This window comes from Mustela nivalis (genome assembly GCF_964662115.1).
Source record: "Mustela nivalis genome assembly, chromosome: 5".
Lineage (NCBI taxonomy): Eukaryota > Metazoa > Chordata > Mammalia > Carnivora > Mustelidae > Mustela > Mustela nivalis.
The window spans coordinates 98,012,658-98,037,655 of record NC_139024.1 but is presented as its reverse complement, the minus strand read 5'-3'; the positions used below and the strand labels follow the sequence as shown (position 1 = coordinate 98,037,655).

The following is a 24,998-nucleotide window of genomic DNA, read 5'->3' as shown; positions in this document are numbered from 1 at the left end:
GGTTGATTTAAGGTAATGTCTACAGTATAATTTAGGACACAAGTGTGTTTAGCACACAAGCGTTCGGTTACATATAACTAGTTACACACAGAGGACAATTGTTGCGTACATCATATCTAATGAGTTTCCCACCTGGATTAACAATCCAGTTTTTCAAACTCAAGTTGCTAACTCTTCCAGCTCACATGAACGCGAACGGGGCAATCGGTTGCATGTTTATTTTAAAATATTTTGCTTGAGGGAAAACTAACCCAATCTGCCATCTTAACCGTGTTGGAGTGTACGTTTCAGGGGCACTGATTGCATTCACAATGTCGCGCGTCCCCGGTTACGTTTTCCCGAAAGCCGGGAAAGGGTTTTCACCATGATTACCTGTAATGAAATGTACTCAGAACCTGCGCCCACAGCCTCCATTTCTACATCTGGGTACCTGAGGCAGCCGACCTGCAAAAAGGCGTGCGTGTGGAGCTGGGGGGCGCACGGGCGGTCAGCGGGCCGCAGGGATCCCTGGGCTCGGTCAGCCCCGGCAGGGAGCGCAGCGCCGCGGCTCGGCGCCCCCGGGCGGCCTGGACGCGGTGCAGGGACGCGCAGGGCCAGCGAGGGGAGCTGCAGGGTAACTTTTCCCAGGGAAAGCGGCCGGTCGTCCCCGCTAGAAGCCTCCCTGCCTTTTGTTTGTTTTTCTGCCGGAGGCTGGAGAGCGGCTGGGTTCCTGCTGCTCCACCATGCGCTGCGCGGCCCGTGCGACTCGCGGGACCTCCCGGGCATCCCTGCACGGACCGCTCGGCCCGTCCTAGCAGGGATCGCCCCCATCCCCAGTCCCCCTGCGGGCCGCTGCGCCCCAGTCGCCGAGGAGCTGCGCTCACCGCAGGGGCGGGCCCCCGCCTGGGTTCGCGGCGCCAGTAAGTGGGGCTAGGGGTTTAGGGGCTTCCGCCGGGAGATCTGTCACAGGGGGTGAAGGACTGGAGCTGCCCAGGGACCCCTACCCGGGGCCCCCACGAGGGGCTGGAAGGAGAGGGAGAGCCTCCTGGGCTGTAGTTTGTCTCGCGGTCATGTGGCTCTCTCCCTCTTGGCTTGGAAACTCTGGGTTGCTCGGAGTCTGGAAGATTTTGATGGGTGTTTACCTTTCGGTGTTAGGGAGAGGAAAGACCCGTGCCGGGTTTGAAGCCCCCTTAGTAGAATGTGGAGGACTTGTTCTTGGAATTTTCCTGACTAGGCCTGTGGCTGTCCCACATGGGGTCTTAGCAGGAATCCTCTCACATTTATGTGCAACCATTTTTCACTGGGTTTCTTTCTGCTCTGATTTCTTCTTACTAACCTGAGTAGATGTTAGGAGAGGGGTGTTGAAGGATTTTTTTCCAGAGCAGCCGTTTCTTTTGTAATGTGTCTTTTCAAGTCTGACTTGGACACTGACATTGAGGGCTTTTACTTTTAAATACAAAAGTAGTTTAAGGCATCATTCTGCGGAAGAAAGTATTCATTTCTGCTTAGAATTAAGTAAAGATCTGCTTTTATTAAAGCTGGGCTATGCTGAGAGGATACTGCCTTGAATTTTACATGCAAGTCTAGATTTCTGCAAGGTATTGAGACTTGTGGTTTTTTTTTTTTTTTGGCCCGGAGCACTCTTCGTAGCAATAGAAGTTTGATAGCTACACTTCTCATTTCTTGCATTTTCCAGTGAGTAGGCTTTGAGGATGTGCCCCAATAGTGAATTGTACTGTTGCTGAATGTAAAATTAAAATGAGCTTGAAATTTGTGTAATCAACATATAAATTATTAAAAAGAATTTGTGTCTCAGACATATGCTAGCTGTACTAGGAGTTAATGTATGCATAGATATGCACATTTGAAATCGTTTCTGGACAAAGAGCTGCAATTTGGTAAAGACTCTTTAAGGCCTTCCTATCTATCTGAGGACCAGTAATTGTAAAACACTAGGAAGTGGGTGTAGAAATGAGAGCAGTGCTGGGATCCTCTGTTTAAAATGATGTCCTGTACTATTGCCCCATTTCCTAAGGTCCAGCCCCCTAGGGACCCTGCCTACTTTCTGTTTACCCCCTGTCCACTTTGCCTTATCCCTTCTCCAAAGCCAGAGCTGTTGGCTGGGCACGAGTGGGCAGCCCTGTCTCTTAGTGAGATCGGTTTTGTTTTAGATGATAGGGGGATGTCTTGGAGGATTGATGGAACCTGAGTAGGCAGAGGTCTGTGCTCCTTGCCAAGGGAACTCAGCATTTACTCACACAGAAGTGGTTTGTCTCACTGAAGTTTCTTACCTACAGACTACCTGTAAACGGGCTCCCAGGGTAAAGAATGGGTCTTTGGGGGTTTTGTTGACCATGCAGCACCAACGAAGCACTTTTTATACTTTAATTGTTTTATTCTCAGTGCCTTTTGAGATTACCAATAAAGGTGGAAAATCATGTCAATCTTGAACCTTTGGAATTATCTTTAACCATCTTTTCCTTCATTTCCTTCATCCTTTGTATCCGTGAGTCACCAAGACCTTTGAAATGTGATTTATGCCAATCCCTCCCTCCATATTCTAATCCAGAACCTCACCCTTCCTCTCTGGCGGACTGGAACAGCCTCTTAGCTGGCCACCCAAGCCTGGCTCTTAATAAGTCCTCAGAACCTGTTTGCTGAATGAATGAGTGAATGAATGAATGAGTCGTTCCCCTTTCTCTTCTCTTCGGCATTTGTCCATCTAATTTTTCTAAACTATCACTTCCTTGACTCTCTCCTTGCCTTTCAACCTGGTTCCTCTCCATGTGCTATCTCAGGTCTAAAATAATTTGCCTGATTTTTCAAAGCTTTCATAATCAGGCCTCACCCCTTCTATCCAAATCCTATTTTCAGCTCAGCATACATCCCTGTCTCCGTGCTCTATGCGGCTTGGTCTGGCTGTCCTGCTAAGGGGGCCAGGCTCCTTCCCACTGCAGTGTCACTGCCCAGATTGCACCCCTAGAAACCCCTCTTCCTCCCCATTCTCCTGGGCGAATCTTACCCATCCTTTGAGAAGGATCCCACAACCTCCTTCCCTAACGTGTTCTCTAACTATTCATTTATCTTCTCTTTCTTTATTTTTTTAAGCTTTTTTAAAGTTATCTCTACACCCAACGTGGGGCTCAAACTCATGACCCTGAGATCAAGACTCCCACACTCTCCAGACTGACCCTGCCAGGGACCCCCCTCTTCTCTTTCTTTAAAGTCTTTTTTTTTTTTTTTTTTTTTTAGATTTTGTTCATTTATTTGACAGAGAGAGAGAGCAAGAGAGGGAACACAAGCAGGGCAGCAGGAGAGGGAGAAGCAGGCTTCCCGCTGAGCAGGGAGCCCGATGTGGGGTTCTATACCAGGACCCTGAGATCATGCCCTAAGCCAAAAGCAGGCACTTAAAAACTGAGCCACCCAGACACCCTCTTTCTTTAAAGTCTTTTTTTTTTTACCTAAGATTTTAATTTGATGGAGAGAAAGACTGAGAGAGGGAATATAAGCAGGGGGAGTAGGAGAGGGAGAATGCTTGTTTGTTAATCCTTTATTATATTGGCTGCATTGATCTCTAATTGGTTTAGGTTATTTTAAGCCTCTTCAGGGCAGAAGCCATAGTTTATACACGGTAGTGTGATGTCTTGGGCTTTGGAGTCAGGCAGAATTGATGGCAGGGCCCGAGGGCACTGATTATTCCTGCGTCCTGGTGGGATTTCCTAGATTTGAAAAGAGGGGCCATGCCTCCCCTAGCAGGGGGTGGTATGAAGATGGTCTGTAGTATCTCTACAGTGTTGGTCCTGCCCTACATCCCCCAGTGATTCAGTGATTACTACACAGCTCAGCCCTGAGACCCAGAGGACAGACAGGCATGCAATGAATCCTCCCTGAGTACTATCCTGACCTTACTTAACATGGCTTGAGCTGAGGTTCTTCCTGGCTGCAGTTCTGCTTCTGGGATCTGTTGCTGTTTTTCCATCTGAACCTTGCCAGGAACACTACTGCCTTCTAAGTTGTGTGTGTGTGTGTGTGTGTGTGTGTGTGTGTGTGTGTGTGTTTTCCTCTCACTGCTTCTCTTGCAGAAAGCGCCTCTGTTTCATTTTTCGGGATCTTGCTGAGTTGGAGTTGTACCTAGGCCTTCTATTTTTCTGCTTCTGGGGTGTGTGTGTGAGCATCTTTATTAATGGCAGAACTCCTTGCCTGGTGCTTTCTTGGCAGAATTCTGGTTACTGTGACCTTTCTGTGTATGTTGATCTGTCATCCTGTGAGGAGAGTCTCACTTAACCGTAAATTCTTTCCTTGGCTGTCTTTGCCAGCCACAGCGTCCTGAGAGTGGAGGACTAGAAATCTCCTCTCTGCGGACCTCAGCAGGTGTGGCTAGGAGAACGTGCAGAGGAGTACACGGGCTGATTCACACACACACACACACACACACACACTCGTTGTTTGCAGGTTACGATGCCACCCTATCCTAGGTTGTGACTTTGCTTACCCCGAAACAGCTCTGATATTGTTATCCATACACATGTGTTCTGGAAAATTACCTCATAAAAGCAATTTGGTAAAGCGAGTCATTCTATGGGCAAGTTGCATTACAGTGCTGAGTGTTAACGGCAGGAAGAAATTGGAGATGTGTCTACTTGCAGCCAGAGAACGAAGAGAGTAAGCACAGGTCTTCTCAAGATGGTAAGGAAAGTTGATGTGGGCATCCAAACTCACCCTCTCTGCTCCTAGTGAGGTGCAGTGTGATGTTAGGAAAATACTACTATGCAGCTGATCCTAAGGAACTACTCAAGCCCAGTGGAAAACTTCCATTCCTGATTGCCTTACAAGGAAACTGAAGTGTCCTGGCACAATGAGTCAGTGCCTGACTCCCTGTGCTTTGAAAGTCGAAACCTTCATAGAAAGAGTGCTTGTGGTCTGGCTCACCTGTGCAGGTGAAATGAAGCCCCGTATGTGTGGACTTGTGAAGTCGTCTCCGAGTTTGAAGAAAGCACATCATCTGCCCCCTTTTTTTAGTATGTGGTTCAGGATTAACAATACAGTTATACACTTTAAAAAGACTATTAGAACACTTCTTACATTCACACATTAAAAGATGTGCTACTCTGAGGATAACAAAGATTCTACTGATTTTTTTAAAGATTTTATTTATTTATTAGAAAGAGAATGAGAGTGTAGAGGGGGGAGGGTCAGAGGGAGAAGCAGATTCCTTGCTGAGCAGAGAGCCCAATGTGCAGACTCCATCCCGGGACTCCAGGATCATGACCTGAGCCGAAGGCAGTTGCTTAACCAACAGAGGCATCCCAAGATTCCATTCACATTAATTGGGTCTCTAGGTCTCATCCGTAAAATGAAGGAATTGGATCATCATTAAAGTCCCTTATAGGAAAAAAAAAATCTAATTTTGTAGTCTAAAGTTTCCTCCGCTGTATGCTATATCTGTGTTGAATTTAGGTCCTGTTGAACTTAGTTAGCATTCAGTCTATACTGATTGACATTGGGTTATATATTCTCTTACCTTAAATTTTTCTAGAATTTTAAGTTTGTTGTCTTAACTCAATTTTTTAAAATGGGTGGGCCACAGTAGTGCCTTGCATTTCCTTTGGTACTTTTACCACGTCACCCAGAGCTCTTAGTAGCCATTTGATAAATGTACAGCGATGGCCAAGGGCTTGTGAGGAGAGATCAAGGTGAGTCATATTTTACCTTTCTGTAGGTGTAATATGACCTGTGCTAAAGTGCTGATAACGAGTGGCTGCCCTCATCGTTACTGTGGAAGATAATGTCCCAGAGCCCAAGGTAAAGTATTATGGTGTAATGTCCAACTGCATACTTGACAATGTCATGAAAGTTACTATCTGCATGAACTTGTACTTCCCAGAAGATAATAATTAATGGTTTTGGCCTTTTGGACACTGCCTTTGCTCTGACAGTAAATTTATTTAAGAGTGATTTAACTCAGACAAAACTGAGAAAAAAGGTACATATCCCTGCGTGTTATCTTAGCAATTGAAAAACAGATGTTTTCATGCATTTGTGTACGAATTCGTAGAAGGATTCGTAATTTGTGTGTTCTGGCCCCATATAGTCGTCCAGTCTTGCAGAGAAGGGAGGCACGAGAGGATGGAGTATGCAGTGGGATTGGGGTCAGTGGTACAGAAAAGTCACCAATAGTGAAAAATTACCTTCTAAAGGGGCGCCTGGGTGGCTCAGTGTGTTAAGCCACTGCCTTCGGCTCAGGTTATGATCTCAGGGTCCTGGGATCGAGTCCCACATCGGGCTCTCTGCTCAGCAGGGAGCCTGCTTCCCTTCCTCTCTCTCTGCCTGCCTCTCTGCCTACTTGTGATCTCTCTCTGTCAAATAAATAAATAAAAATCTTAAAAAAAAAATTACCCTCTAAAGACCCATAATGTGCTCATTCATTCATTCATTCATTCATTCAACAAATGCTTATTGTGAGCAGCTCTTTGTGCCAACTACATGCCAGGCCCCGTCCTGATGCTGGGACTGGAGTGAGGAACGGAAGAAAAATTCTGCCCTCAAGATATTTATATTCTCAGGAGAAACACAGTTTGTGTAACGCCATAACCCCTAGAACCCCATGGTACCAAATCTGTTTATGTGCAGATTTCCTCCGTTTTGGGGTAGACAAATTGTGTTTTGTAGGCATATTCTGCCTGCTGCCTGTTTTTTTAACACCGACTGTATGGAACACAACCCATTCATTTACATACCGTGTGTGAGTGAGTGCTTTGGGGCTACACTGGCAGGGGTTGAGTAGTTGTGACAGAGACATAGCCCTCAAAGCCAAAAATATTTAGTAGCCTTTCATGGAAGATGCTCGCTGACCCCTGCCCTGTTTTATTTTTATATTAAGTCTTTACCTCTTTGATATGTTTTATTGACTTGTTTGTTGTGTGTGATAGTGAAGCACCTTCTGTTGAGTGAGATCAGCCCCTGAGTTACAAGATTTGCACAGCCCTTGAGCTACACCGTATGTTCTCGTTCACTTCCTCCATCTTCACCTCAGCCTGCCCTGCCCCCCTTCAATCATGAGGTGGTTCTCAGGCAGGCCACCATGCTGGACTATTGTCACCTACGACAGCCTTCATTGTTAAGTCTGGGGGGGGCTGTCCCCCAGCTCATCCATAGTTTCACGTAAGTCGGAGTATTATTCTTCCTTTTGTTCTTCAGCCTCTCACGCTAACTTCAGCTCCTCACAGCCCCCACGAGCCACCTATAGTGATGTGCCCTCGTTTAGAAATAATCTCCAAGTGACCAAAGACTTATTTTGGTTCAAGGCCGGAGCACCCTTTGGGCCTGTAGGAGAAGCAGTGGGAAGTCGTGCTTCCGAGGGCTCTGGTGCACGAGGAGTTCTTTGCTCAGAAGTGGGGTTGAAGGAGGAGAGGGAGGGAGAGGTGGGAGCAGTTCCTGGGGAATAGCAGAGGCATACCAGCTAGCTAATTTTCTTCGCTCCTCACTCCAGTTGATGCGATAGCCAAAATCGTCTTTCGTAAAAGCAAAGCAAATTCCGCATAAAGAAGGTTCCTTTGGCTTTCCTAGCTTCGAGCGGCTGTCCCCAAGGCAAAAAAAAGCGCTAACCTAAGAGGCAGAGTACTTAGAAGATGTTTTTGCTGAAATGAATATGGGCAGAAAGATTAGGCCCCAGAGAGGAAAATATAAACACAGATGTACTATTTTTAGTACCCTTTTTAAAGTAAATTAACAGTCTTAACTCTTGCAAAGTTATGACACTATTGGACCCAGAGTACGATGTGCTGTTACCTGCAGGATTAAGGAAAAGGGAGCGCTGAAGTGCCGTGAGAAGAGCCATTGAATGATTTTGCACATAATTCAGCTTTCCTAGGAGGACAGATAAGTTTCAGTGTAACACGATTAAGGCGGAGGGAGAAAAGCTGCTCAGAAGAGTCTGGATTTAGCAGGGCCAGTGAACCGCAATTCCCAGATAAGACCAAGTTTGTGTACAGTTTTCTGTGTTCTCTCTTGAAGAATTCGTAATTGTGACATTTATTCAGTGAAGGTCCGAGATTCAGACTGAAGAATGGACTCCCATTGTCCTCGCCCTCAGCCTGTTCTGCAGGCTGGGAACGAGCAGGGGAGCAGGTGTGCACTGCTGGCCAGGAGCAGATGTTCTTTGCCTCCGCTGAGGATTGAAGCTGAAGGGAGGGAATTGGGGCGGATGGCAGGAAGGTTTTCCCCAATGTCACCTAGACAGAGAAACCATGACATTGGTTTCAGAGGTTTGTCGGAACTCTACAAGCGAAAAAGAGCTGTATGTCTGTGTTCATTGAGTACAGCTTTGCCCAAAGGCCAAAGGCCTGAGCTGATGACATTGAGGAGGCCTTTCTGTGATTCCTTGAGACACAGTAATTCCAGCATTGGGGTGGGAGGACCCTGGCGGCCTGCCGGCGGCAGCCTTTCTATGGTATTTACTGCTCTTCCATTTTAGAATTCCAGAGCATTTCCGGTCAGGTCGAACAACTTGATGATCATCACGTTGCACGTGAGGAAATAGCGCTGTGTTGGGAGATACTTACCAGGGCTGGTAGGAAATAATTAGCAAAGACTAAAATTCAAATTTTGATCATACAAACAATGAGTACCTACTGTGTGCAAGTGGAATGTGAGGTGTGAGGGCACAGAGATGAAGGGAGCGCAGTGAGTGTCCCTGCCGATCCTGAGGGCAGACCTGTGTGTCACTGACCCCAGGGACAGGCTGGCAGTGAGGTGGGGACAGGGTGCTATGGTGGCTCGGATAGAAAGCTATCTTGGGACAGGAGGCTCTTGAGGTGATGTTTGAGCTGGACGAAGGGAACGGAAGGAGTAGATTCTGATCTGGGGGCCTGGCTGAGCCAGTGGGGCACTGTCCCCCTCTAACAGAGAGAAGTCATACAATGGACAGGGTCACTCTGGGCTACTTTCCCTTTGCTAGCTCTTATGTGTGTGACGGGAAAAGTGGGGACACTGGGTCCATTATTTTTAATCTTTATTTTTTAAAAACTATTATTATTATTTTTTAAAGATTTTAATTTTTTATTTGACAGAGAGAGACACAGTGAGAGAGGGAACACAAGCAGGGGGCGTGGGAGAGGGAGAAGCAGGCTTCCCGCCGAGCAGGGTGCCCAATGCGGGGCTCAATTCCAGGACCCTGAAATCGTGACCTGAGCTGAACGCTGATGCTTAATGACTGAGCCACTGAGCAAACCTCCCCCCTTTTGCTTTCTTAGACAAAACTAACTTGAATCCTGACACAGAGTAACAGAATCAGAGATCATTAGAGCAGACAGCCGCCTCACTTCATCAAGTCCAATGTCCCAACTGCATAGAAAGTAAACTTAAGGACCAAGAGGTCCTCCAAGTACAGGGGTTGGTGCCTTTGGCTCTACCTGTGGGATCTGGACTAGACTCAGCAAATTCTGAGAGAACCGGTTTAACTGATCAAACTGCTGTCTTACAAATGATACGTATTTTGTATCCCATTCTCTCTGTATACTCTGCTATCTATACCATAAAGGAAAATGAAGAAATTGGACCCAGAACATATTGGGCCCAAGGCAAGTAACATTATGGGGAAAAGTCCCCTGTTCGGTGTTCATCAAAAGACTGGATGGGCTGCAAAAAATGGGTGTGTCAAGAGCATCTCAGTTTTTGTCAGAATAATGGCAATCTACAATATGTGACAGTCCCAGAAAATTATTCTGTTTGAGTTAAAAAGAACATCTTTAAAAAGACCACTAAATGACCCCAACAACAGTCCTTGCCCAAGTGCTGTGAGCTTGGGTGGTCAGGGTTTCCATCCCAGGTGGGTCCCTTGATAAGGGCAAAGGCTGACTCCCCACACCCAGTATTAAAAACCCAAGGAGTGGGCACCTGGCTGGCTCAGTCAGTGGAGCATCTGACTCTTGATCTTGGGGTCTTGCGTTCAAGTCCCACATTTGGTATACAAATTACTTAAAAAAATAAATTCAAAAAATAATAATATAAAAATAAAAACCTTTCCTTTTAAAAAAAAACCCACAAAAATCAAAGAGATGGTGATAATTCTGCAGGACAGGTAAAGGCATTCAGTCATCACTACATCATTTGCTATTTAAAAACAATCAACAAGCCTGTGAGCTCAGTCTCTGTGATGATGCATTTGAGTTGAAACTGGAACCCAAGCCCTCTTTGTCTGCATTCACTTTGCCCCCATTGAAGACAGTCCGTGCTGGGGAGGTCCCTGCTGGGTTCCCTGATGTTTGATTGCAGAATGAGGCCAACTAGAGCATGGCCACATCACTGGTTTCCATATTTGGACTTTGAGCTATAAAGTACTTCCAATGCCTCTCATTCTCAAATCCTCAAAAGATTTCATTATCTTTGGATCTTTTGTGACCTTTCTTTTGAGTCAGCCTGGGTTCCTGTCTCAGTTCGGTCACCTATGAGTTATGTAACCTTGGGCAAGTCACTTGTGTCTCTGTTTCCCTATCTAGAAAATTGGCAGGGGAGGCAGGTTGATGATCACAGCACTATGGACAAGTTGCTTGTGCCTCAGTTTCCTTATCTGTAAAATAGTAATAATAATAGTAGTTCCCACTGGTGGCGTGTTGAGAATTAAATGGATTAATGTATTGCAAAGCACCTATAACAGTACTGTACACAGACCAAGTATTTAAATTATCATTACTATCCTTTTGGCTTATTTGATGTATTAGGAGGCTAAGTGTGGATTAATTCTAGTGAGTGCTTTATCCAAGTTAATTCTTGGAAGCAGAGCTGTATTTAGAGTACTGCCCATCAGCTGGTTAGCTAATTCCTAAGAAAGGATGGGCTGCTGCATTGCGTTCCCTTCTCAGGCAGTCTGTACCACGAGCTACGAATTCAAATGCTGCCAGAGGCAGAGGAAGAAATATAGAAGATTCAGAGAAGCTGGGTATGTGCTTGTGAAACAGTAAAGGAATTGCTTTTCTCTTTAAAAACAAAAACAAAAACAAACAAACAAAAACTACATTTTTTCTTTCTAATTTTTCTCCAAACAAGAGGGGCTTTTTAGGCTGTCTTTTACTTTGTCACTTTTTTTTTTTTTAAGATTTTATTTATTTATTTGACAGAGAGAGATCACAAGTAGGCAGAGAGGCAGGCAGAGAGAGAGGAGGAAGCAGGCTCCCTGCTGAGCAGAGAGCCAGATGTGAGACTCGATCCCAGGACCCTGAGATCATGACCTGAGCCAAAGGCAGCGGCTTAACCCACTGAGCCACCCAGGCGCCCATACTTTGTCACTTTTGATGGAGGTCCGGGAACACATAAATATTTTTCTTTTTCTTTCTTTCTTTTTTTTTTTAGATTTTATTTACTTATTTGATAGAGAGAGAGTACAAGCAGTGGGGAGCAGCAGGCAGAAAGAGAGGGAAAAGCAGGCTTACTGAGCAGGGAGCCCAATACGGGACTCCATCCCAGGACTCTGGGATCATGACCCGAGCCAAAGGCAGATGTCTAACAACTAAGCCATCCAGACACCCCGAGAAATACTTTTCTTCTAGTAAAGCAAGTTGTGTGAAGGTACAAAAATAAATGACATCTAAAAGTATTGGCAATCGATGTGGTATATCCATTTTAGGGACAACAGGCAGTATGGGGACTAGACGAGCCAGGAGACCTTTGCTCAATCTAAAAGGATGGTGACATTTCTCTGGTTTTTTATTACCATCGAACACTAAGGAGCTGGTGTTATTAGCTCTTCAGTTTTTCCAGGGAAGCCCCAAATCTCATTTTTATAGAAGAGTTCCTATTTTTAAATATAGACTCAAAGCATACCTCTGAATTCAGTTCTCAGGCTGCTGATTTGCAACCCCTGGTCCACAAGGTGTGGAATCTTCATATGCTAATGTCATATATTCAGGGATTTCAGCCAGAATTGTGAAGTCTTGTCCACTGAGCAAAATTAGAGAGAGATCCTCTCTGTATTTCAGAGAGGAAGGACTGCCCTTGTTCATTGGGTAAGTAAGCACAGACTTCTGATTCCATTCCAAAAACGCTCAACTTTGAGTGAATGAAGAGTATTGCTCCGTGATTTGGATGCCCGCCTGAAAGGCTTTGGGGCTTATGTTGGAGAGTAGCAGGCTAAATAATATCCCCCAGAGATAACAGGTTCTCTGGAACCTGTGAGTGTTGCCTTGTATGGCAAAATAGACTGCAGATGTGATTTCATTAAGGGATTGGAGGTAAAGAGGGTACCCTCAATTATCCGGGTGGGCCCTAAATGCAACGACAAGTTCTCATAAGAGAGAAGCAGAGGGAGGTTTGACATCACCCAGAGGAGAAGGCCATGGAACCACAGAGACAGAGACTGGAGCCATGAGGCCAGGGCCAAGGAAGGCCAGCAGCCACCAGAAGCTGGAAGGGACAAGGAAGAGATTCCCTCTGGAGCCTCTGAAGGAAGTGCCTCCACCTTGATCTCAGCCCACTGAGAAGCTCAGTACTGGTTTCAGACTCTGCCCTCCGGAACTGTGAGAGAATAAATGTCTCTTGCTTTCAGCCACCAGGTTTATGGTAGTTTGTTACGCCAGCCATGGGAAACAAACATAGCTGGTATGGAAAACTTTTTATATTTTTTTGAAGAGTTTATTTTTTTGTCAGCATATGGGCAAATGGCATGCCCTCAGAAATTAGCCATGATTTCGAGATCAGTGACCCAACACCTGGAGAGTCCTAGCCAGTGGTTCAAAATGACTTCTCTTTACTTGGGCATCTCTAGCATCCTTGTGTTCTCCACCCCTCCCACCCCTGCTGTGTCTCCTACTCACTGTGTGTGTTCTACCTCCCCAGCTAGACGGGAAGGTCCTGGAGGCCAGATCTACTTCCTTTAGCTCTTTGGATCTTGTCTCAGAACTGAGCATAGTGCCTTGTGCATAATTTTTCACCCATGTGATATATTGTAGATACTTTAATTTTTTGAGCATGTTTTAGATATTCCTGTAGATCTGGAATAAATATTTGTATACTTTTAAAAAAAGATTTATTTATTTATTTATTTATTTGAGAGAGAGAGAAAAAGAGGAGGTGTGGGGGGGTACAGAGGAAGAGGGAGAGACAATCTTAAGCAGACTCTGTGTTGAGCGCAGAGCCTGACACAGAGCTTAATCCCAGCACCCTGAGATCATGACCCAAGCCAAAACCAAGACTGCACCACCCCGGTGCCCTTAAATATTTGTATACTTCTATAAAAATATAAAAATATATATTTCACATATTTTCATATTGTGCAGCAAAAATGTGGGTAAACCTCACAACAAATTGTAAAATTTGTTACCAACTGTGAAGAACCCCAAAGTAGAAACTGTCTTCTATTTATGTAGTGAGATCTCAATAGAATGACTTAGAGACACAGTGTTGTGGAGGGGAGCCAACATGATGGGCTTGAGAGCAACCAGAATGATATGACTATGATTTTTATACTAAGTTGAGACTCAAGTTAGCTACAGTTAAAAACAAAGTTTAGCTTCATGGCTTTTGTTCTAAACAAGCATTCCAAAACACCGAGTTAATAAAATACATTGCAGTACCCAACTTTTTTATTTCACATATGCATTTTACACATTTGATGTGGTCTGCTTTTTTTTTTTTTTTTTAAGATTTTTTATTTATTTGACAGAGAGAGAGATCACAATTAGGCAAAGAGGCAGGCAAGGACAGAGAGGAGGAAGCAGGCTCTCTGCCGAGCAGAGAGCCCAAGTGGGACTCAGGACCCTGAGATCATAAACTGAGCTGAAGGCAGAGGCTTAACCCACTGAGCCACCCAGCACCCCCGGTCAGCTTTTTTTTTTTTTTTTTTTTTTTTTTTTAAAAGAACTGACTCGGTAGATGTGGATGTCTCTCAAGCATCAAAGAGTATCAATTAGTATGCTGAAACTGCTTTCCTGTTAAAACTCACACTGAGAGTTCTGTGATTTCCTTGGTTGCCTTTAACTTAAGCTCCCTTGTTCCATGTGGTAAGTTTCACTATCAGTAAGGTACAGACCGGGTCCCACATGGGCGTCAGGACAGTCTTGTCTGTTGGGCCATTATGAGTGGATTTGCAGAATCTGGGTTTCTGTGCCAGCTGTAGACAGTACTTGTCTGGGAAAACCATCTGCTTAACATGGAGGGACCCTCAAGGCCCAAGAGAAGTTGGGTTTGGATAAATCCTGGGGAGAAGAAGGAAGCCCAGTCCCAGCTGGCTAGTTGTCCAGCAACCCCGAGTGGCACCCAGGGGCCATTTTTGGATACTCATCCTCATTTCACCCGGAGATTTGTAGTCACTTGTTATTCCAAAATAGAAGCCGGTCATGGTGGATGGAAAATGAACCTTAGGCTAACAGAATTACTTCTTCTAATTTGTTTCCACCTATATTCCTCTTGCAGTCTTCAAAACCGTGCTAGCAACAGAAGTTTAATTAATCGATTGATTGAACTATCACCTCCTGTGTAGATAGTACTCTGTGTTTTGTCTCTTAAGTCGGAGTAGTGTTAGTCTACTGTATCCAGAATACTTTCTAATACAATCTAACATTGGCCTCGGCAGCAAAGACCTTTAATTAGATCATATAATGAAAATTCTAAGGCTGATAATTTCAGAGATCATGCTATCATCACAGACTCAGCCTCTTTCTTTCTTTCTTCTTATCCTTTCTGAGCAGACAGGATTTTCATGTTGAGAGTTGATTTCTCATATTCACTGGAAAGCTGTCTCAGCCCAAAATATTGTAGTTTTATGCAACCATGTTTAAGGCAGAAACATAGGGCAACCTCTTTGTCAGCTGTCTATCAGGTAGGACATTCCTTCTCGGAAGACTTTGTCTTTCCCTTACCAGCTCACTTTCCCTTCCAGCTTATGAGCGAGAGCCATAGTCCCATTCCTAAACAAATTCCAGTGGCAAGTGGGATTGCTTTGCTTGGCTTAGCTGGACCAGAGTTCATGCCCTGGGGCTGTGGTAGGTGGCTGCCATCCCCGATTATGTGGGATCCTGAATAAAATCAGGGTTTTGAAAATTAAGCAAGAAGGACAGAGTTGCTACAGGGTAGATCAGCAAAGGCATCCGCTGCCTCTCCCTTCTTTTTTCTAGTGCATTGTCCATTGCCTTGTTGTTTTCCCAGAGCAGCAGTGATATTTTGTTCAGTTTCAGATGATGACATGAGTCATCATATTCGGGCCACCACAGAAATGGTGAACAACTGAAAATACTGATCTCAAATGTATTTAACCACTTCCTGCTGGGATGTGCTCAGAATTGACTGTGGGTGGACTGAAGCTTCTTGTGTAATGCTCATTTGAATAATACCACTGCATTTTTTTTAGTATGGGAAATAATTCACCAGAGTACAGACCAACAAGCTCAGACAGTTGTCGTGGTCCTGTTCTGGATCCAGACATAGTGCCACCAATCCCTCTCTCTTATGCCCCTTTGTACACTTGAAACAATGATCTTGGCTCCCCAGGTCTCTTTTACTTCAGGTATTCTTTCTTCACTTACTCCGGTTGTGCTTTTATGTAGGCCCTTTTTATGTTCTTTAATGTCTGTCTGGAAGTTTGTCACCCAAAGTTGAAATGACCAGAGTCGTGCAATGTATCAACCTTGTCTGAATGCTGTGTTCCTAATAAGAGTTCCAATCACGCATTACCTTTGGAATAAATAAAATAAACAACCTTAGATCTACTTACAGCTGTCTGCTGAGCATCCGAGCATTTCCAGTGGGAGGTTTTGTACATATCTCAAAACCTACACCTTAGAAAATAGAACCATTGTCTCCACACCTTGTCCAAGTAGCACATGCACACACATTCCATATTCCAAAGCTGTCTCTCTTATACCTAAGAGTCAGCCAGTCCAGAGCCTTTGTTCAGGCCTTCAACATGTATCACATGGACTACTGCAAACTCTCCAGACCAGTTTCTCTGCCTCTAGTCTCTCTGTCCTAACATCTTTGTGGTCTCCAGAGAGACCTTTGTTGTGCCATTTCCCTGCTTAAAAGCCCTGGAGAGCTCCTCTCTGCACTGCAAGACCAAACTCCTCCGTAACAAGTATAACCCCTTCGCAACTGGGCCCCAACTTCACTTTCTAGGCTTGTCCTGCCATTTCCTTACTGCCCTCCATGGTCTTTATGCCTTAGTCTCCTACTTCACCACCTGGTTGTACATTAGGGTCACCTAGAGAGCTTTCTTAACTACTGAAACTCGTTCCCCACCCCTGACCTGACCTTTAGAGGTGGGGCCTGAGCATCAGTATTTGTTAAAAGATGATTCTAATGTTCCGCCAGGGACGGAACCACTGGACACTTGCCAAAGGCCTGTACCACTAACCTTTGCACATAGGTTGCATTTTGCACACTGTTCCATTTCTAATTTCTTTCTCTCCCTTTTCTGTATAGTAAAACTTGGCTCATTCTTTGAAACCTCAGTACTGCCTCTTCTCTGAGGGGTCGTCAAATCCCTCCCTCCACACGAGAGCTGGTTGCTCTCTCTACCGTGTTCTCATATTACTTTCTACATTTTTCATGATCGTGTGAGTTGTGAGTTACTTAAGGAAGTACCCTTACCTTATGCATAGTATGCCCCAAAAGCCTCGCATAGTACTTAGCAGTAAAGCTTCAAGAAAATTCTACACTGTCAACCTGACATCAATGCCCGAAGAGACACTAGCCAGATCCATTGTACAGTTACCATGTAATCACCTGAAATAGTGTGAGGTTAAAGAGCAGCCAGCATAGCATGGTGAGAGTCAAATGTTGCTAGAGTAATTGAATTTTGTTCTATGATGATAGGACAAACTGTAACAAGAAGTTGTGAGGGCGGATGTGTGTTAAATGAATGACTCACTCTATCCTGACTTCACTAAAGTTCTTAGTTCTTTCACAAATGGCTTTCTCAATGATAATCTAGAAGCGTTGTCCCAGTTATACAATTTAATTGGATGAAGAAGTAGTGGAACATTAACTACCAACGAAAGGCTTCTACAATTAATAATTTATAGATATGAATCAGTAATATAATGCCATTGCAAAAAAAAAAGTGGGGGAGAGCCCACATGCTACTGGAATGTACATCATTATGAAGTTTGGTCACTACAGCTCATCAAGGATATGGAGAAATGTGCGAGGACTCAGAGATGAATGCCAAAAGATAATTAAAGGAGTGGAAAAAGGTCCTATGAGGAAAGGTTGCATAATTAAAGCATAAGGCTGAGACACACATTTGATTACAATTTCACATACACATACATATTTGTGGGATACTTTCTTTTATATCAGCAACAAAACGAAGCATGAAGAAATTACCTTAAATTAGAACAGGCAAGTTTTAGTTGGATATAAAGAAAAATATTCTAATTAACCGGGTTACAAAATACAAATCTGGTCATGTTATTCTTAAGTTAAAAAGAAAAAAAAATACAAAAAGCTTAGGGCACCTGGATGGCTTAGTTGGCTAAGCATCTGCCTTTGACTCAGGTCGTGGTCCTGGGGTCCTAGGATCAAACCCCACTTCAGGCTCCCTGATCAGTAGGAAGTCTGTTTTTCCCTCTCCCTTGGTCCCTCCCCTTGCTTGTGCTCTTACTCTCTCGGTCAAATAAATGAATAAAATCTTTTAAAATTTAAAAAAAAAACAGATGTAGGTAAATACGAAAAAGGAGAAAACAAAGAGTCGAAAATTGCCTATGTTGTGGTTCAAGTACTCTTTCTGTGTTGTTTTGAAATACAGCCATGTTGTATGATAGTGTTTAGTTTTTATGGAATAATTCTACACTTGTATGTCTTAAGCTGAAGTTTGCAATAGGTATCTTTTTAAAGATTCTCTTCCTCTACCATTTTGAGAACTTTTTAAACTTCAAAGTAGAATAATTTCAAACATACAGAAAACTCGCAAGAATAGTGCAAAGAATACCCATCTACATTTACCCAAATTTACCTTTTGTTAACATTTTACCCCATTTGTTCCCTCTGTCTCTACACACACACCATTCCCTGCACACCGCCCCCCCCCGCCACCAATATGTTTGTTCTACCCAGTTGAGAATAAATCGCGTACATCATGGTCCTTTACTTATAAATCCTTCAGGGTATGTTTTCTAAAAATAAGACCATGCTCTTACAGAACCACAGGACAGGTATCAACTTTAGAGACTTCAACAGATGAAATAATTTGATCTCATCTACCATCTATATTCCAATTTTCTCCATTGGCCCAATATGTCCTTTGTAGCATTTCATCTTCTTTGGTACAGGATCCAGTCAAAGCCTGTGTTTTTCAAAATGGCATCTAAGGCCCTCCACAAACAAAACTCTGGGGTTCTCTCTCTCCAGTTCCAAGCTCCCCACCTTTTCCTTCCTCCCAGGTTGATGCCTTTGTTTCTGCTCCTTGGATTGCTAGAATGTTTGACCTTACCAAACACCTACTTTTCTTGTTCTCTCAAGCTCTGTCTTCTATGAAGACTTTGCGTATGCCCCTTCTCAGCTCAGATGGAATTGACCCAACTGGAAGCCGGCAGTGCAGCGGGGGGTGGGGTGTCCCTTTAACCTTGCCAATGTCCTGAACCCGAAATGTAAGCATACTTGAAATATCTTAGTGCATATTCATGAGTACCTATCCGGCCCACGCACTGTGTACCCTTATCCCCCTGCTGTGAGACTCTAAGAGCTTTGAAAAAAGGAACAATACTTTATGTTCCTTGTATCCCCAGGCTGGAATATAGGGTCTCTCACACAGGAGGGGCTTTATAAGTATTTATTAATCAGCAGTAGAAGACGTCACCGTAAAGAGCTGCTGTAGGAAGTCGCAGGGAGTTTGAGCTTGTCAGGCTTCAAGGGGAAGGAACATGCCCCTTTGATCAGGGGCTTCAAAATGGCTCTGAGGGAGGGGAATAAGTTTGGGGTGGGAGAGTTTGTTCTCTGAAAGGTCTCCAGTTATAGAGTGTGATGAAATCAGATATAAGCTTTACATTTAAAGCTTCCCAAAGACCCGCACAACCTTTGCAAGAACAGACTGGATTTTTTTTTTCACCCACCCCCCACCCATCTCCCCTCTGACAATCACAGTTCTTTATATTTAAGAGTCTGTTTTTTGGTCTCTTTTTGTTTTGGTTTGTTTCTTAAATTCCACGTATGAGTAAAATTATATGGTATTTGTCTTTCTCATACTCACTTCTTTCACTTAGAATTATACTCTCCGGGTCCATCCTTGTCAGAAATGACAAGATTTCATTCTTTCTGATGGCTGAGTAATATTCCATTGTGTGTATATAGCACATCTTTATCCATCTGTCAGTGGACACCTGGACTAGTTCCATATATTGGCTATTCTAAATAGTGCTGCAGTAAATATAGAGGTGCATATATGTTTTTGAAATCAAGTTTTTGTTTTCTTTGGGTAAATACCCAGTAGTGCAGTTACTGGATCAGAGCAATTCTATTTTTAATTTTTTGAGGCACCTCCATGGTGTTTTCCGCTGTGGTTGTGCCAGTTTGCTTTCCCACCAACAGTGCATGAGTGTTCCTTTTTCTCCACATCTTCGCCAACCTTTGTTGTTTCATGTGTTTATAATGTTAGCCATTCTGAAAGGTGTGAGGTGTTATCTTGGTGGTGGTTTTGCTTGGTTTGTCCCTGATGATGAGTGATGTTGAGCATCTTTTCATGTGTCTGTTGGTCATCTGGATGTCTTTTTTGGAAACATGTTTGTTCAGGTCCTCTGCCCATTTTTAGTTTGTTTGGTACTGAGTTGTTTAAGTTCTTTATATACTTTGGATATTAAACCCTTATCAAATACATCATTTGCAAATAGCTTCTTCCATTTAGTGGAATATGACTGGATTTATGTTTTTAAGATTTTATTTTAAAAACTTTTAATTTACTCTCTACCCCCAATGTAGGGCTCAAACTTAAACAACTCTGAGATCAAGAGTCACATGCAGCTAGGTCTCATAATAAATAAATCTCCTGGATTTGTTGATTTATTTATTTTTATTTTATGGGGTTTTTTTTAAAGATTTTATTTATATATTTGACAGAGACACAGCAAGAGAAGGAACACGAACAGGGGGAGTGGGAGAGGGAGAAGCAGGCTTCCCACTGAGCAGGGAGCCTGATGTGTGGCTCGATCGATCAGGATCTGAGCTGAAAGCAGAAGCTTAACGACTGAGCCACCCAGGCGCCCCTCCCAAATTTATTTTTAAATTCCGAACTAATTTTGGACTTCCAGAAGAGTTACAAAAAACCATACAGAAAATTCATAGAAATACTTCACCTAGCTTCCCCTAATATCAACAAGTTCTATAACAAAAGAACAATGATCAGGGGCGCCTGGGGGGCTCAGTGGGTTAAAGCCTCTGCCTTCGGCTCACGTCATGATCCCAGGGTCCTGGGATCGAGCCCCACATCGGGCTCTCTTCTTAGCAGGGAGTCTGCTTCCCCTTCTCTCTGTCCTCTGCCTGCTTCTCTGTCTACCTGTAATCTCTGTCTGTCAAAAAAAAAAAAAAAAAGAACAATGATCAAAACCAAAAAATTAGTATTAGCACATTGCTATTAACTAAGCTACAGACCTGATTTAGATTTCACCAACTTTTCCACTAATGTCTTTTTTCTGTTCCAGGGTCCTATTCAGGATCCCACATTAGCTGTGACCACTTAGCTGGTCACATCTCTTTAATTACCTCCAATCTGTCACAGTTCCTCAGCCTGTCCTTGCCTTTTATGATCTTGACACTATTGAAGACTATAGGTCATTTGTAGAATGTCCCTCATTTGGGGTTAGTCTGAAGTTTTTTTTTTTTTTTAAAGATTTTATTTATTTATTTGACAGAGAGAGATCACAAGTAGGCAGAGAGGCAGGCAGAGAGAGAGGAGGAAGCAGGCTCCCAGCTGAGCAGAGAGCCCGATGCAGGACTCGATCCCAGGACCTGAGATCATGACCTGAGCCGAAGGCAGCGGCTTAACCCACTGAGCCACCCAGGCGCCCCTAGTCTGAAGTTTTTTTTTTTTTTTTTTTTAATTTTATTTATTTATTTGAAAGACAGAGATCACAAGTAGGCAGAGAGGCAGGCAGAGAGAGAGAGAGAGGGAAGCAGGCTTCCTGCGGAGCAGGGAGCCCGATGCGGGGCTCGATCCCAGGACCCTGAGATCATGACCCGAGCCAAAGGCAGCAGCCCAAACCACTGAGCCACCCAGGCGCCCCTGAAGTTTTCTTATGAATAGAATGAGGTTCTGCATTTTTTATAAGAATACCATGGAAGGGAGGTGCCCTTTTCATAACATCATATCCAAGGTTCATAAGGTTGTAAATTTTATTAATGGTGATACTGAATTTGATCGCTTTGGGTAAGAAAGTTTCTGCTGGATTTTTCCCCGTGGAGTTACCATCTTTCCCTTTGAAGTTAATAAGTATCTTAGAGATACTTCAAAACTATGTAAATATCCTGTTTCTCCTCAACCTTTCATCCATTCATATTTGCATCCATCAGGACTGTTGTCTGCAACAAATCTTACTGTGGTATTTGCCTAACAGTGAATTTTTTTTTTAAAGATTTTATTTATTTATTTGAGAGAGAGACAGTGAGAGAGAGCATGAGCAAGGAGAAGGTCAGAGGGAGAAGCAGACTCTTCATGGAGCTAGGAGCCCGATGCGGGGACCCGATCCCAGGACTCGGGGATCATGACCTGAGCTGAAGGCAGTCGTCCAACCAACTGAGCCACCCAGGCATCCCCTAACAGTGAATTTTTTATTTCCTCTTTCCTTCTGCATTTATTGATTGGAATTCTTCTGGAAGGAGAAGCTGCGTGGACTGGATTTAGATGCAGAAGTTCACATACTTCCAATGAGTATTTTCTGATCTTTTGATTTTTCAGATAATTAGTTTGACAGCCTTATTTTCCTCAGGGTGCCTGGCTGGCTCAGTTGGTAGAGCATGTGACAACTCTTGATGTCAGGGTCATGAGTTCAAGCTTCATGTTGCGCATAGAGCTTACATTAAAAAACAAAACAAAGCCATAAAAAACCTTTATTTTCGCATTTATAATTTATTAATGTTTACGTAAAAGCATTGCAATTGCTTAACTTATTACTACATTTTCTTTATTATAGGCAGATTGAATGACTCAATTTTATAAATTGCAAAACCATAATTTGTTATTGAAGAAAACATAACTGAATGACTTTTTTTTTTTAAGATTTTATTTATTTATTTGTCAGAGAGAGAGAGAGCGAGCACATGCAGACAGAGTGGCAGGAAGAGACAGAGAGAGAAGTAGGCTCCCTGCTGAGCAAGGAGCCCGATGTGGGACTCGATCCCAGGACGCTGGGATCATGACCTGAGATGAAGGCATCCGCTTAACCAACTGAGCCACCCAGGTGTCCCACTGAATGACTTTTAAAAGGGCACACCCTACATACAGGCCTTAAGAAATTCGTTGTTCCTGTTTAGCTTCTGTATGTCTTGTAGTAAAAATAATACTGTTGATGCCTAGCCACAAATAGTCCGTGGAGCACATGTAAATTCTGTATCGGGAGAACTTTAATTTTAACATTTCTTGGCTTTGTTATATTGTAAATCGTAGCAGAATTACGCAGAACACGGTATATTTAGTACAGATTTTGTAGCTCGGCAATTTTTCTCGACCGTAGTTTTCATGCCATGTTTGCCCACAGTGGCTGGTCAGCAGAAAAGCATTGAATTGCAACTGATTCATTTCTGAGTCAGTGATAAATTCACTTTCCAAGAGTGGTATCTCTCATCTTATAAAAATTAAAAAGAGCTTTATTTAGGCCAGAGGTTGGCAAACTTTTTCCATAGATGTCCAGATCATAAATATTTTAGGTTTTGTAAGCCATATAGTCCTTGTCACAACTGCTGAATCCTGCTCTTGTGTGAGAAAGCATCTATAGACAATGTGCAAATGAGTGGCCATAGCCATGTTCCAATAAAACTTTATTTACAACAATGGGTGATGGGTGGGAGGGAGGGGTTGTCATTTGCTGAGCCCCTATTTAAACAATAAAAATAAACAAACTTAAAATGCACATTAGCATTTACCATTGTCTCACATTTGTCTCTACAGGCAGAAGACTGATCTTTGAAAATATGTATTTGGGAGACAGTCACGTTCTATTGAATACCTTGTGCTGGTGCTGCCACCGAAAAATCTGGTTACACTCCGGGGAGGCCTGCCGCCTCTGCAGGACTGCACCGCCTCGGCCCTGAGATGAGTGTCCGGCCTGAGCGGGCACACCATGAATAGATACACAACGATCAAGCAACTTGGGGATGGAACCTACGGTTCCGTCCTACTGGGACGAAGCATTGAGTCTGGGGAACTGATTGCCATTAAAAAGTGAGTTTTATTCTCCACTCGCATCAGTTCATCTTCAACTCCACATTGTCAACATCATTTTAACTCTACCCTCTGCATTTCTCACTACTAAAAAATTTCTAAAGGGGGTGGGAGGGTAGGGCTCACGGAGGAAAGTTTTTTGGGTTTTTTTTTTTTAAGATTTTATTTATCCATTTGAGAGAGAGTGAGAGAAGGCAGGAGAGCAGAGAAGGTCAAAGGGAGAAGCAGACTCCCTGTGGAGCGGGGAGCCTGATGAGGGACTCAGTCCCAGGACTCCAGGATCATGACCTGAGCCCAAGGCAGCTGCCCAACCAACTGAGCCACCCGGGCGCCCCTGGAGGAAAGTCTTAGACATTGATTTCTGTAGGCTAGGTAACTTTCGGCTCTGGAATGTTCATGGCAGAGGTCTTAAACACATCCCTACTTTAGATTTGCATACAGCACTAGTACTTTTTCAAAGGGTCTTATCCTAAAGAAAAGAAAAGAAAACAAAGTGTTAGCCTAGTGTGACATAATAACTAGCAGGTTTAGAAACATTTCATTGGAGAGGAGATTGAAACTCAGAGAAGTTAAGTGACTTGATTTGGGTCATTTACACATGATACACATGGTGGTAGTCTGGGGGGCTGCTGTCTTCCTCTTCCCTGTTCACTTGCCCTTTGCAGTATGTATTAGTTATCTGTTGCTATGTTTAAAACTAAGAATTCATCGTTTAAAACTATACACATTTATGATCTCAGAGTTTAGGTGAGTTCTTTAGGGTCTCTCATGAGGCTGCAGTCAAGGTGTCGGCCAGTGCCGGGGTCTTGGCTGAAGGCTGTACTGGGAAAGGATCCACTTCGAGGCTTACTCACGTGATTGCAGGCAGCATTCCATACTTCCCTCGTGGTTACAGTGAGGGCCTCTGGTTCCTGCTGGCTGTTGGCTAGAGGCTGTCCTCCATCCTTTGCCATGTGGGCCTCTCCAAAGAATAGCTCACAACTTGGCATCTTGCTTCAAGATGGGGCCATGAAGGCCGTGAGAGAGGCTTCTACCAAGGTGGAAGTCCCATCTTTTTGCTTTTGTTAACTAATCCCAGAAGTGACCTCCTCTCAGGTTGTTGTACTCCACCGGTTAGAAACAGGCCATTGAAGGGGAGGCATTATCCCAGGCACCAGGAGGTGGGAGTCTTCAGGGACCATTTTAGGGCCTGCCCACTATACCCATCTATATCCAGTCACTTTCTCAACATCTCCATCTGGATGCCCTGCAGATACTTTGAACTCATTATATCCCGAACTGAGCTTTTATCCAACATTTTCCCTCTCTTGCCCCAAACCTGTTTTTCCTTCAGTGTTCCCTATACTGAAAATGATACTACCATTCCTTCAAAACCTGCACATCCTCTTGACCTCCCTCTGGATGCCCAGCATTGGCCACCTAGGCCCGTAGATTCCAACCACTGTATATTTATCTGACCCACCTACTGCTCTGTGTTCACCCTGCCAACCTCCCAGTCAACCCATTATCATTTACCAGTTCTACTACTGGAATAATCTCCTCTTTAGGGTTCCTGAGTTCCGTTCTGTCCCTCTCCATTCTAGTCTGAAGGGATTACTTAAAACACATGAATCTAATTATCTAAAATCCTTTGCACCAAACACTGTGTCTCTGCTGCCCCATCTCA

The 24,998-nt window shown here is 43.8% G+C and overlaps 2 protein-coding genes across 3 annotated transcripts in view; both read left to right on the top strand.

The window, feature by feature from the left end:
* Positions 1-548: 548 nt before the first annotated feature.
* Positions 549-23,202, top strand: LOC309864053 (uncharacterized protein; the record flags this gene model as incomplete). Of its 2 annotated transcripts, XM_082729399.1 has the most annotated exons (3): positions 549-899; positions 5,699-5,781; positions 23,060-23,202. In XM_082729399.1, the coding sequence occupies exon 3, from the start codon at positions 23,083-23,085 to the stop codon at positions 23,200-23,202; it is 120 nt and encodes a 39-aa protein (XP_082585525.1). In that variant the 5' UTR covers positions 549-899; positions 5,699-5,781; positions 23,060-23,082. The 2 variants fall into 2 exon arrangements, with proteins under 2 accessions (XP_082585525.1, XP_082585526.1); XM_082729400.1 differs by lacking the exon at positions 5,699-5,781 and having other exon boundaries at positions 554-899.
* Positions 23,198-24,998, top strand: part of CILK1 (ciliogenesis associated kinase 1) — a 36,389-nt gene continuing 34,588 nt past the window's right edge. Inside the window, exon 1 of the mRNA XM_082729379.1 lies at positions 23,198-23,332. Within this exon, the coding sequence (XP_082585505.1) occupies positions 23,232-23,332 (101 nt within the window). The 5' untranslated portion in view covers positions 23,198-23,231. The remainder of the gene's footprint in view (positions 23,333-24,998) is intronic.